At 47.4% G+C, this 12633-nt stretch overlaps 3 protein-coding genes across 3 annotated transcripts; 2 read left to right on the plus strand and 1 right to left on the minus strand.

The window, feature by feature from the left end:
* Positions 1-344: 344 nt before the first annotated feature.
* Positions 345-1374, minus strand: PtA15_10A90 (uncharacterized protein; the record flags this gene model as incomplete). The annotated part of the gene is made up of 6 exons (XM_053160964.1): positions 345-417; positions 503-616; positions 690-776; positions 873-962; positions 1052-1132; positions 1226-1374. 6 exons carry the CDS (start codon positions 1372-1374, stop codon positions 345-347), a joined length of 594 nt encoding a protein of 197 aa, XP_053024226.1.
* Positions 1375-2050: 676 nt separating this feature from the next.
* Positions 2051-2292, plus strand: PtA15_10A91 (uncharacterized protein; the record flags this gene model as incomplete). The annotated part of the gene is made up of 2 exons (XM_053160965.1): positions 2051-2068; positions 2128-2292. 2 exons carry the CDS (start codon positions 2051-2053, stop codon positions 2290-2292), a joined length of 183 nt encoding a protein of 60 aa, XP_053024227.1.
* A 4858-nt stretch (positions 2293-7150) lies between these two features.
* On the plus strand, positions 7151-11990 carry PtA15_10A92 (uncharacterized protein; the record flags this gene model as incomplete). Its single annotated transcript, XM_053160966.1, has 4 exons — positions 7151-7477; positions 7622-7844; positions 7913-9026; positions 11969-11990. The coding sequence occupies 4 exons, from the start codon at positions 7151-7153 to the stop codon at positions 11988-11990; spliced, it is 1686 nt and encodes a 561-aa protein (XP_053024228.1).
* Between the last annotated feature and the right edge of the window lie 643 nt (positions 11991-12633).

A 12633-nucleotide genomic window follows, 5' to 3' on the forward strand; every position in this document is an offset into this window, starting at 1 on the left:
TTTTAGACCAACAAAGCACCAGCTGATCGTTACCTTCCTTGGACTTGAGGGCAAGGTTTCCCAATCCAACCCAACGCAGATCTCAAAAACAAAAATGCAAGATCAGCGCCTCCCTGCTTGATATTTTTGGCGGCTTGTTGGAACAAACCATCTCATATGTTTTTGATCAATTTCTCGGCTAAATTACAGGTCTCAACACACCCAATGTATCGCAGCGTTCACAAAACGGAAAACAAAATTCATACATCTTTCCTTGTGAGGGGATGCCAGTTTGTTGCTGCACATGTCCCTTCTCTGAGGATGAATCAAGCTAGTTCCAAAATGTCGAGATAAAAATGCTGAAATCACTCGCCACCGCCTTGGCCCCCGTCATCCGCATTGTCACCTTGGTGGTGTGGCTGATCGATTGTTTTCCACCTGTTCCGAAAAGAGAAATAAAAATTCGGTCAAGAGATCAAATGATTTATTTTCGTTCCCAGATTCTGATTGATTTCTCGCTCACCTGCATTCGGCATTACCTTTGAGTCCACCATCAGTCGTTGCACTATAGTAGCATGTGGTACCGGAACCCAGTAAGGTAGTGGGTGCACCGCAGATTCCATCATGGACAATGATACTTTGGCGAGAGGATAATGTGTCATTACATTTGTGAGGTTTGGTTGTCAGTTTTTGAAGGATAGAGAACATACCTGACATAGAGCTGCCCGGCAAACGTAACTTTTGTCCATTGAGTAACCCAAGATGATTCAACATCCTGAACATCTGCTTTGCACGACCTGCCAGAACGGGTCAAATTTTGGTTCGATAAGAAAGAAATGCAGAAAAACTAAGGTACTGTGATGTTGAAATGAGACAGGAAAAGTAGGCCTTACATCTGTGCGGAACCGAACACGTTTTTTAGAGTTCGCATGGTATTTGTGGAGTTTGTTTTAGCTTTGATTGGGTCGCAATGCCATGTCGGCCTGTGATAGAGTACATTGAAAGCCGCGAGCTGAAATTGAGTCATGCACATGCCATCGGCGCCGCAGGGAAGAGGCAAGAATCAACTCACGACGTGCTATTGAGCGAGAGTGCCCCATCCATTCCGAGGGAGTATGTCAAGTTGCCTACAAATTGATTGAATGGCTTCCCGCTGTGAAAACCCAGCGATATGCGAAGCACATGTGGATTAGTAACAGCTGAACATATCGGGAAAGCCGTAGGAAAAATGGAAAATGGACTGAACTCTACCCCCAAGATTTCTGGTATCTCCCCTTGCACCATCAGGACACCATCGCATGTTGATGGCTTCGGGTTTTCTTGTCGACAGAGCGTCTCGGGCACCCAAGAGAGGGCTATTGCGGTAATAACGCCACAGAAACGATGGAAATGCATGCTGTGATTCTCGTCGAGAGTAAAGCTGAGCAGAACTGGATTTAAAAGGAGGGTTCAGTCGAAGGGATGTGAGCAAACCGCTTCGGATATACAAAAGAACGATTGACTTGATGAGCGCGCGGGAGAGGTTTTTCTGAACGATGATGTTCCGCAAGGCAAGCAGTGGCAGGAAGATGGTTATTTGAAGTTGGAGGGCCAAATGCGGCTCATGTGGATGTACTTATTCTGCTTCAAGAACGGATACATGACCAGAAACAGGGGCAAGATCCAGTTGAAACATCCTCCATGAGCTGTAGATCGGTCACTGGTGAAGTTTAATCGTCTCAAGAGGCGACAAGACTGATGTGATTCAGGGCGTGTACATAGGACTATGTACACCGCTTCGGTATCTCGACACCGTCAAGCATCCATGACACAAATGCTCACGAAGTCTCAGCGGAAAGTCTTGATGTACCTAGTTAGGTTAATGCCTCACAATTAGAGACTTGTGCAAGTATGTTCAGGAAGAATACACAGGAAATCAAAATGGTCAGCAAGTACTTTTTTTTTTCAAAGTAGAAGAAAGGAAAGCTGCAAACAGAGAGGAGAAAGAATTACAGAGAGGAGAAAGAATTTGTCAGTTTTCCCGACTGCAAGAGAAACCCCTTGTTTCACAAAAATTGTTCTTCCAATGACCATGTACGGTGTTCTTCCAGTAACCCTGGAAATTCTTTCTTGTAAACATGTTGTGACGGCTGTGTACTTGATGACCAGTTCGCTCCGGCCGTCGAGAGCTACCGACCACCAAGAGCCACCAGCCATCGCGAGCTATCAAGAGCTACCGGCCATCAAGGGTGGGACGACGACCGGACGGGTAACGGGCCACCGGCCATCGGGGGGACTGTCGCATCAACAGCGGGCCGGGCCGAACTTAACTAAAAGTCCGCCCGCCTCCGAAGGAGGGGAGGCGGGCGCTTCACGCCCAGGAACTTAGCCAAGCTCGGGGCCGGGCGCCCGATGGGTGGCTCAACGACCTCGGGCCTCTCCCAGGGCTGTTACTCATAAGGCGGAAAGGCTTGAATCATGGCCCGGCCCGGAAGGTCTGAGCCACCGGCTGAAGGGTTCGATATCCAGATACACATCTTCATTTCTATGCATCAGCTAAGACCATCGGCCACCACCACGAACTAAATATGTATGTACCCTTGGCCCTCGGGCCGACCTAAATTCAGCCTAGGCCAATATATTTAGTTAACTGTTTTAACAGCTTGCCTTGATTTAACTCGCCCGTGTCAATGCGACTTCATTGTGGCCCATCCACCCGGAGGCAGCCCTCCTGATCGACAAGACCCGCCGGGAGGAATCCCACCCGTCCAGGGACTCATCGGCGCCGAGGGTGCAATTTTCCCGTTCAACGAGGCTGTGCAGTCTCGTCGGGCATTCGGGTTAACAAGGTTAACCTTGTATGTACAACCTCATCGACCAGGAGAAATTCCTGCAGTCGAGTTGGCAAGGTCGTATGTACTCTCCCAGTCAACAAGAGTTGACAACCTTGTTGATTGGGATGAATCCCTTTTGGTCGACAGGACCGCACATCTGCGTCTACCGTGAGTGTACAGCCTTCTTGACCGGGACAAATTGCTCCTGTTCGACCAATCTCTCAGCGTTGAAATCTGGATTCCTTGACGCTCTTCCGGTGCGCAGACGCGTGAGATCAGCCTCGCTAAAGTAATCAGTCAACAAATCAGAGGGACCCCTTGACCTGTACGCTCCTCTCCGTGAGGATACATTGTTGAACGTCGTCAACCTTATATTTTGTGGAAATTTCTGACAGCGTCGGGACGTTAGCCTCTGGAGCAGGAAGATACATTCGGATGACGCCGTAGCAGAATGTCAACGGACGGTTGACCCCCACCGGTATTGGTTTACACGTATTGCGCAGGTGGAGATTTGTTTTGACGAAAGCGGTGTGGTGAGATGAAATTGAAAGCTGATTCACCATCAGCACGGGCGAGGCGATTGTTACCGGGAGGGAAAAGGGCTCTACAACTGCTTACGGATCTGTTTACACGGCGTCTTGATCTACTGATGGGGATGAGCCGGAAGGCTATGCAAACTGTTGGACCGCCTACGCCCGAGAAGCAGTAGCCGTTGAAGATCTGCAAGAAATGCCCCAGTCGCGCGTCTCTCACTCGTTAGAATCGAAAGTGGAAATTGGTAGGCGTGTACATAATATGTAAGTTTGTAGAAGTCCAAGGGTTTCAATCCGTCAGCGGCTTCCTCGTATTAGCCCAGACTGGTGCAGTAGTTTGTAGTGGATGACCAGGGATGACCAATTCAAGTTGCCCGCTTGTAGCACCAAATAAAAATGCCATGCTACTCTCTTGGTGCCACTTTGGAGGAGAGTTGTGATGGAGCTGGTTGTTGTCGGCATCGAGAGGCGTGTGGTCGATTGTCTAAACTACGAACTTTCGAGTGCGAACAATTTCTTGGAGGTGGACTTCTTCCCGATAACTTCGGAGTTGACTGCGCCAACCCCCACTAAATAACGACATGAGTGATGAACCAGTTGTCTTTCAAGAAGAGATGTGGACTCCGGGAACGAGTTTTGGTCCGATGTATTACATATGGGTGAGCAAACATCATGTGCAAATCCAGGTGAAAGTTTGAAACTTGTGCACAGTGCACTTCAGTGAGCGCTGGGGGCCCGCCACGCCGTCGACTCCCTGTTGAGTCTCAATGTGCATCTATCATTTTGACCACAAGAGTCGCATGAGATCGAATGAACGTGTATGAAACACTGGCTTGGCTGCTTGTTTGGCTGGATTCTCATCAGTCAAGACCTTCAGTCAGGTGGCCACGCGGCATACATTTTTCATTGCTTGTCACGCTCTTGGTTCCACAATTGTGAAAGCATTTTGGAGCCCAGCTGTCAAAAATGCCGAACAGGGGGACATTTCCTGGATCCTTCAAGTCAAAGCACATCAAGAATCAAGACCCATTGGTCCAGCACTTGACTTCCGGTGACGCGCCCGACGCGCCAACCCTTCCAGCTGGTACATAAAGCCTTCGCAAATGATCCCATTACATAAATACTCATGTCTCTTAGCACACAGGAAGGGAGAGAGTAAACATTGAGACATCACCTAGCCTAATTTCGGGCTACTTTGTACACCCGTCAGTTTCTTAAACTCATCTGAACAAATTGTCTCCGGAGCACCACATCCAAGGACCTATAATGCGTTGTTGAATATAGACTAGGCTGGCGCTTCTGGTGACGATCTCTCCCCGAAAAATATACCACCATTAAAAAAAACATATCTAACTTAGTTTGCGTGTGCAAACTTGCCATCGACTTAACGGTTGGCCTCTGCTCTATTCTGCTGAAGCCTGGCAAATCGTCAGTAGTTCTTCTCCTCTTTCATAACTTCTCCGAGTCTAACATTCCGAAGGCTAGGTAGCTCCCCGTAGTGGACCAGTGTTTGAACTGGTAGGTGCCTTCGTAGATTTCTAGAATATCGAGCAATCTTCATCTGCCAGTGTTTCGACTAGCCAGCATCGCTTACAAAAGAACCCGGTTGCACGTCGTCATCAGCCCTCCATCATTCAACTTTTATAGCTCGCTTTCGCCTTCTAGTCCGTTTGCCCCCCGGCACATCGATCCATCTTCTCCACGACCGTACCCACCCAACTAAAAACGCCGTCAAAGATTATTCCTTCCAAGTCTTCCCCACCCGTTCATATTCAAATTCCGCAGAAGAAAGTGGTTCCTAAACACTTGACGGTGGCCACATACCTTTGTCTACCGGCGACGTGAACAACCGTGTTCATCCTGCTTATTCCAGAAACCCTAGGAGCACGTCATACGTTTCAATCCTTCGAGCAGCAGCGAATTAGGTTGGTTTCATTTTCTTGGAAACGTTCTGGGGTGCTCGCTGTGAATAAATCGCTTTCTAGTATAAAGCCAAATTCCCCCACATACAAGACTTGCACTTATCCATTATCCAAACGGACGCAAGGTTAAAGTTCCTCTGGGCTAGTTAGGCTCGCTCATCTTTGTGCATGGCACGAATATTTCAGGCGGCAATATCCGCCGAACTTCAGTAAAATCACAATGTTGCCTTGGAAGCAATTTCTGGGATCAAGATATGAACTGACTGCTCGACCTTCCGAGAAAAGCGCCTCGTAGTCGTACTATTGTTGATTGAAACTAGGAAGAGTCTTTCCTACTCTCCCGATGGCATAATAGCAGCGACGATAGAAGATTCACCCACTACGCTCTTGATAATCGTTCCCAATATGCTAGCCATGATTGTCAAATTGGGCCTCTGACAATGCTTGTCTTGCTCGAAGGCACTTGATCACCAACGGGCTTGTGTATTCGCCAGTTTTTCGAAAATGGCCACTCGACATCTTGATCATAACATCCGCAGACTTAAGATTGCTCTCATGACCTGATGAGGGGATTCAAGGCAGATTGGTCTTCGATGATGCTGGCTGGCCCATCCGCAACAGATGTTTTCGTGTGCTTGACTGATCTTGTGAAGTGGCTTGGCCCGATATGCTGGCTACAATTCCGGGCTTCACTCGAGCCTTAACCAAGCATTCGCTAGCTCGATGCCGATTGCACAAGTTTCCCGGCTGGCACCATTTTTTCTCAACCATACCTCATGGTTTCATTGATCTATTCTTTCTTGCTCTTTTTTGCCTTAATCTCTGCATGCCTTCTGAACTGCTCTATGAAACTGCGATGTACTGATAAAGTCCAATATCTCCAACTTTAGCTCCCTTCCCTCAGCATTCTTCTCGCACAGAGGAATCTGGTTGGTCTGCTACATAGTCAATCGGTCAGTTTCATGTTCAATATCGCTTTCTACTAGGAAGGTTTCTGATGGGAGCTAACGCGCCATCTTATATAGAAGAAATAGGTAGGATACATACACTTTTATCACAGTTTACACATTCGCCCCCGACACCCCTCATTCACCCGACCAGAAAACACCTCGTAAGTCATTGCTTACCGCCCGCGGCAAAGGCAGTTTGTCTATGATCTTGTTTCTCTCTTTACATGGAAGAGTAGGAGGGGCGCGAGCGGCGCGGGGGTAGCATGAGGTGGTAATATCACCATAGGAGATTGACTCAGATTAACTTCAGAGATGCTTCCACCGTCGCGCCTGTTAACCCATTGATTGCCTTCCTTCTTTCCCCTGTCCCCTTCTCTCTGCTGGGTTTCTCCCCGATCGGTATCTGAACGGAGGATTCATTCTGGCCCCGGCAAGGATCAATCTTCATATTACACACAAGTAAAACTTCTAAATCCTGACCTCCCCACAACATCATCGTCAAACCCAAATATGTTTGCCCTATCGTTGACCGACCAGAGGCAGAATCTTTTCCCTGCGGCGGGACTCTCTCCATGGGTTTGAATCATTGGCCTGGAAAGAAGCTTTCCCAAAGCGCTATCACACTGCTTCTCTAGTCTTCCTTTTATGCTCTCTCTTCTCAACGAAAAAGGGACAGGTTTGGAAGCAAATATCTCATCGCTTTGGCGGCTTTAACCACTTTCTTGCTTTCCCTCCCTAGCTTTCCTCTGTTCCTTTCGTGGCCTGGTGTGATTTAAAGTTTCGCCGCTGAATGATGACTGATCCATTGATTGCCACTTCTGCTTTTATTTGCACTCCGCCATATTTATCGTACTCCACCATCCACACTCACCATCATGCATGCACCAAATACGGCCTATCTGTCCAGGCTTTAACTCGCCGTAAAAAAGGACAACACATTCAATACGAAAGTGATGCATGATCGGCGTGATCGAACGAGTTGGGCCTACCAGCTCCCCCCAAACCTTGCGCCCCCCATTCCTTACGCCGAATCCAGTGGCGTTCCAGCATGTCCAACTTCCTCTTCACACATGCTCTCCTCCCCGCTCGCTTTGATACCCCCCTCATACCATCACCAACATTCTCAGCAGCGCCTCTCAACTAACGCTACTAATACGACCACTTTACTGCCATCATTCCGGTGCGCTCCTTCCAATCACGAATATAGGAACGAGCAGGAGTGTGCTCATCAGCACCAACGTCAACATCAAGAACAGCTCTCTCATCAAGTGGCTTCATTAGTGAGTTATTATTCTAGTCCCTGAAAATCTTCTTGTACTGCTGCGTCATGAACCATCATACGCAGCTCGATTCAGAGAACTGTTTTCTACTCGATGGAGTCGCCGCCAACACCTGATTGTTTCCTTTTCCGCTCTTTATCCTAGCCCCCCTCGTTCACTATGATGTCAGAGACTTGGTTTGGCTTGGTTCAAACACCACGCGATGCCTACTTACTGTTGGAGGCTTGCCGTGTCGGGAAGTTGCACCGAATTACTCGGCGGTTAACTGACTTGGAGCGTAGTCAGATCATTCGTCCTGGCGCTGTCTTTGTGTGGGAGGAAAAAGAGGCCGGCATTAAACGCTGGACAGACCATGTCCGATGGAGTCGTCAGTAATTTTTTTTGGGAGTGACAAAATTCAAGTGCTGATTTACGACATATTCCCTTATCTCTCAGCATCCAGAGTATCAGGCGCATTTTTGGTTTACTCAGAGCTTCTTTCTGCTGCAACTCGCGATTCGCACACACACGTTTCGGACCCGCTGCTCAAACAATCCTTTTCCTCCACTACTCTAGATGGAGACCGACTGCACTTGATCGCGTACTACTCGAAGTCCGCGTTGGACTCCAGGCAGTTACGTACACCAACCGGGGACGATAACCTACGGTCAATTGTGGTGCCTACTGGTGTCTATCCGGATCATCGAGCAACCGGAGGTGTTGAAGACCAAGCCACCAGGGATCGCCAACGATCTAGTCGGCTCCCCCGCAGTTCTGTCGGCTCCTTTGAAACTTCACATTCTATTCCTTCATCTAGCTCGCTGGAATCCGTGACATCCTCTCTAGACACTCCCCATCTCCATCCCGCTACTCCGACACAGCTGGGCGAGTTGTCTTATCACCGTCCTCCCCTCTCTGGAGTATCACATCTGCACACTGCGCGCTCGCTTTCAGATACGAGAGGTTCCAGCGAGTTCAAGTATGGGCACCAGCCTGACTACTACAGCTCGTTTTACCCTCAATCCCTGGCGCCCAGCGTCACCGACAGACAAACAATGCCGTCTGATTCGACCCGATGGGAATCTTTTCCACCGAACTTATCAACCTGGGAAGCAAATACAGGAACCTCCGCTGCCACATCCGAGTCTGTTTCATACCCTAGCGTTACCACTACCACTCCCATCGCCTCGGGACTCAACAGTCCGAATACTTCGAGTATATCTGCTTTGGGGGTCTGGGGTGATGAACTGGACCGCGACAGAACTGAAAAAAGAATATCGGCACCCATAACACATCCCTTAGCCACCCATCCTAGTATGTTGGGGAGCAGTAACAGTCATAGCTACCATCCTTATGCGCGCATCTCAGACCGGGAGCGCCCTTACAGAGATCGCCGGCTGGAAGGTAAAACCACGCGCGGAGTTTCATGCGACCCAGCAACAGCACCAGCAACTCCTCTAGATCGAATTTACGCGTTACCATCATTGCATGCTAAAAACAATGATAGCCCACCTCTGGCATCATCCAATACTCCTACTCCAAGCACCCTGGCGGGTGTTGGGGAGGAGATGTAAGTTAGATCCGTGGCGGAAATGCAGTAGGAACCTGCACACCACACCGCCCGAAGCCCTCCAGCCCAGGCCAGACCTCCTATTCTCCGCGGTCTGTCCAATCGACTTGACGCCTCACCCACCCTCGCCTTCAAAATAGTTTCTTCCGTCCGTTCTAAGCCGATTTCCGACATCCTCCCAATAATATGTCCCTCGGCCTCAATCCTGTCAAATTTATCCTAGTTGTTCTCGCAAAACAAATTGTTTTTTAAAAGGTTTTATCTTGCAAGTTATGCTGTTTATCATAATTATTGTTCTTGACATGTACATACGTACCCATTACAGACTCGTATACCACCATTACAATTGAACTATTCTAATTACTTTCTTGAACACAGCTGCAGGACAGCGAAGCAGAGTCAGTTTGTTTTTAGATTCTAGAAAGCCACTTCCAGATTGGGAAGTCACCAACACAATTTTTAAAAACCTCATCAAAATCTCTATGAAGCTTGGGAGTGTGTGATGACTGGTGCGGCTTTTTTACTGTCCAGAAGAGGAGAGAAAAATGATCCCCCTTCCTTTGGGGAACCCTCTAGGTGCAGAAACTCAACTGGCTAACCACTCCACGCTGCTAAGGTATTTTGCATGAATCAGAAAAACAACTTCTTGTTAAGTCTTAAAAAAATTCATCAATTAATTATGATGTGATATGCAAAAGGAATTTGAGTAGCAATATCAAGAGAGCTTGATTGATGCCACCACTAGTGATGAGCAAGAGAGGGATGAAGACAGCAGGCATGTTACGGGCCTTGTTCAAGAGTTTTGGAATGATGATATTGCATCAGAATGAGAGAAAAGGAAAGAAACACAAAAAAAAGAGAAAGAAGACAAGATAAAAAGAAACTAACCTGAGGACAGCAGGTACAGTGTGGTGAACAAAAGTGGTCACTGCGTAGAATTGACAGGACACCGCCGCTCCAAGATGATTCCTGAGTATAGTCGAGTGGTCCAAAAAACTCATTGCCGCTCTGCAAAGGAATAGTGAGGCGCAATAATAGCCACAATGACGCAAGGAAAATAAGTATAAATAACTGCGAAAACACATAGAAAGCCACCGCAAAATACAGTAATCCTCTGCCGTATAATAATGGAAAACTCTGCAAGTCAATAAGGGGAAACTCCGCAAGTCAATAAGGGAAAACTCCGCAAGTCTAAATACCACCGCTGCAAGTAAAAAGTAAAGCTCTGCATGTAAGGAATCAGTACAAGAATAATCATAAGAATGAATCAAAGTACGCACAAGTGATATGATATGATGGGGGGGGGGGAAACTCCCTCCCCCCTCCATAGAAAAGGAAAAACAACATGAGAGAAAGAAACCATACTCCTCCGCCTACAATCCACCAAGCCACACTGGGGAGACCATTTTCGTGGCACCTGAGGCGCAGAGGATTTTATTTAAGGTCATCAAGATGTCAAGTCACAGATCATCAAGATCAATCAACGCGCTGTGCGCGCGGCGGAATCCTCAAGATGTATCAGGATCAAGAACCCCCATGTTTTTTTCAGCCACAATGGCGCGTCAGGACATCTGTTTGTTTTGTTTCTTTTAGTTTACTCTGACTTATTTTGTTTTGTTTCTACATGCACGTGTTGGAGAAGCTTTTGTTATGTGGAGGGTTGATTTTGTTTCTATTCTGTCTCAGGTTGTTTTGTTTGTTTTGTTCCCTTTCTTTTCTTCTTGTTGTTGCGCAGGTGTATGATGACCTGTCCCACAGCATATCACAAACCCCAAAGTCTGAGTTCAGCTCAGAACTCAGATGATGGGGTGGTATGGGACTTTGTCTGAACCTTCTCAGATCATTCTCATCAGAATCTTAAAGAATCTTGATCCCGGTCTTTTGAGTTTCAACTCACAGCCACTTTGAGTCTGAATCTTCCAAATCCCCTTTTTTAGATCACATTCCCCGGTCTCTTTGCCGGACTTCTCTATCAAATTCTCAACAACAAAATACTGCCAACAAGAATCCACGTCTTGTTGTCTCTCAACAAATACCCCCCTCCAACTTCCACTACCACTCAATTCCCCAGACTCTTAAACCTCAGGACCACCACAAAGGCAGCGCTACGGCACACTCTCCATTCCAGTAACTGCCAACTGCCCAGCACTGGTCAGAGTTCCACGACGCTCTCACAACTACGCAGGTCACTTGTCCACTCCACTCTCACACAGATCTCTTGTCAACATCTCCGCACGTCATTACCCGCCATTGAACTCCTCTTGCCTTATCTTCCCCGCCCCTGTCTAGCCTACAATGCCAGGATCCCACACGCTTCCTCTGCCCCAGCTATGCCCGTTGACGTAGCCTGCTTTGGCTGCCAGTGCCACGCCCCCCCGGTCACCGCCGCTACTAGCCACACTAGCCAGCCTGCGCCCGCCTTCTTAAGTCAAGTACAGCTCCGCCGCCACCGCGCCGTGTACAATAACTCCGCGCTCCGCCTCAAATACATCCTCTGCGCTGTGCCGCTCCGCGCCGGCCTTGCAGAACTGCGGTCCACATCCTCCGCAAATCTGTTTGGTCAATTCGAGTCCCTGGCGCGGATTTACCACTACAACGGTACAGGAGGTTTTCAAGGGTTGTGGAAGGATGATGAAAGGGTCTTTCCACGCCTGCTGCCTCAGATGGACCACATACAACATGTAAAATCTTTGTGAAATGTGGTTGACATGGGTGAAGAAGAGAGAAGAAAAATAAATGACAACACCTGAGTAACATACTCAACAGTGCAGTAGGTCATGGGTCTGGTTCATCACTGGCTGAAGGGTGCTCTTTGGCAAAATCTGAGGCTGATTTTCTGTTGGAAATACTGAGAAAAAAGAGTGGTCTCTAATGCTTGTTTGGGTGTTGCCTTGCCTTCATCCATCTCAGTTCTCTGCTCACCAACACAGTGATCAGCACAGTCCCCAAACTAGCTACACCTGAGTTAAGCTGGAGTAATCAAGTGAATGAGGGCCCATTGTGGTGACCAGATGGGTGCAGGGACTCAATTAATCAAGATATTAAACTTCAGAAAGACTCTCAAGATCATACCCTAAAGCTGAAGATACTCCAGACTCAAGACTTCAAGACCCTCATTTCTTTGAATCATAATTTTTAATATGTTTGTTTGTTATTTATTTGTTCATTTATTATTTCTTCTCATTTTTATTCTCATCCCTCCATTTTCATGATCCTAACACATTTATACATGTGGGATTTTTTCTCTTGTGATTGTTTTGTTTCTTCTCTTCTGTTGGTTGTTTTTTGCACCAGGGGAGATTTTGACACACTCTCCAGAGAGTGCCATACCTTACCCTTTTTCCAGAACTGTGCTTGATTCATTTGGTGAAATTAGTGTAAGAAATAATGAACAATTCTTGAAATCATCCAAAACTGTTCTGAAACCAATCCTAGATTTATTCATAAATCATCAAGAAGTCATGCCGAACTCAACTGGAACTCAATCAGAACACAGTTGAAACCACTAAGACACAATGGCCACAGTTAAATCATAACTCAATTTGACCTGTTTGTTGATTGGGATGATTTCTTGGGGTTCAATTCACATTGTTCACATTCTCATGAA

Source organism: Puccinia triticina, chromosome 10A (genome assembly GCF_026914185.1).
Source record: "Puccinia triticina chromosome 10A, complete sequence".
Lineage (NCBI taxonomy): Eukaryota > Fungi > Basidiomycota > Pucciniomycetes > Pucciniales > Pucciniaceae > Puccinia > Puccinia triticina.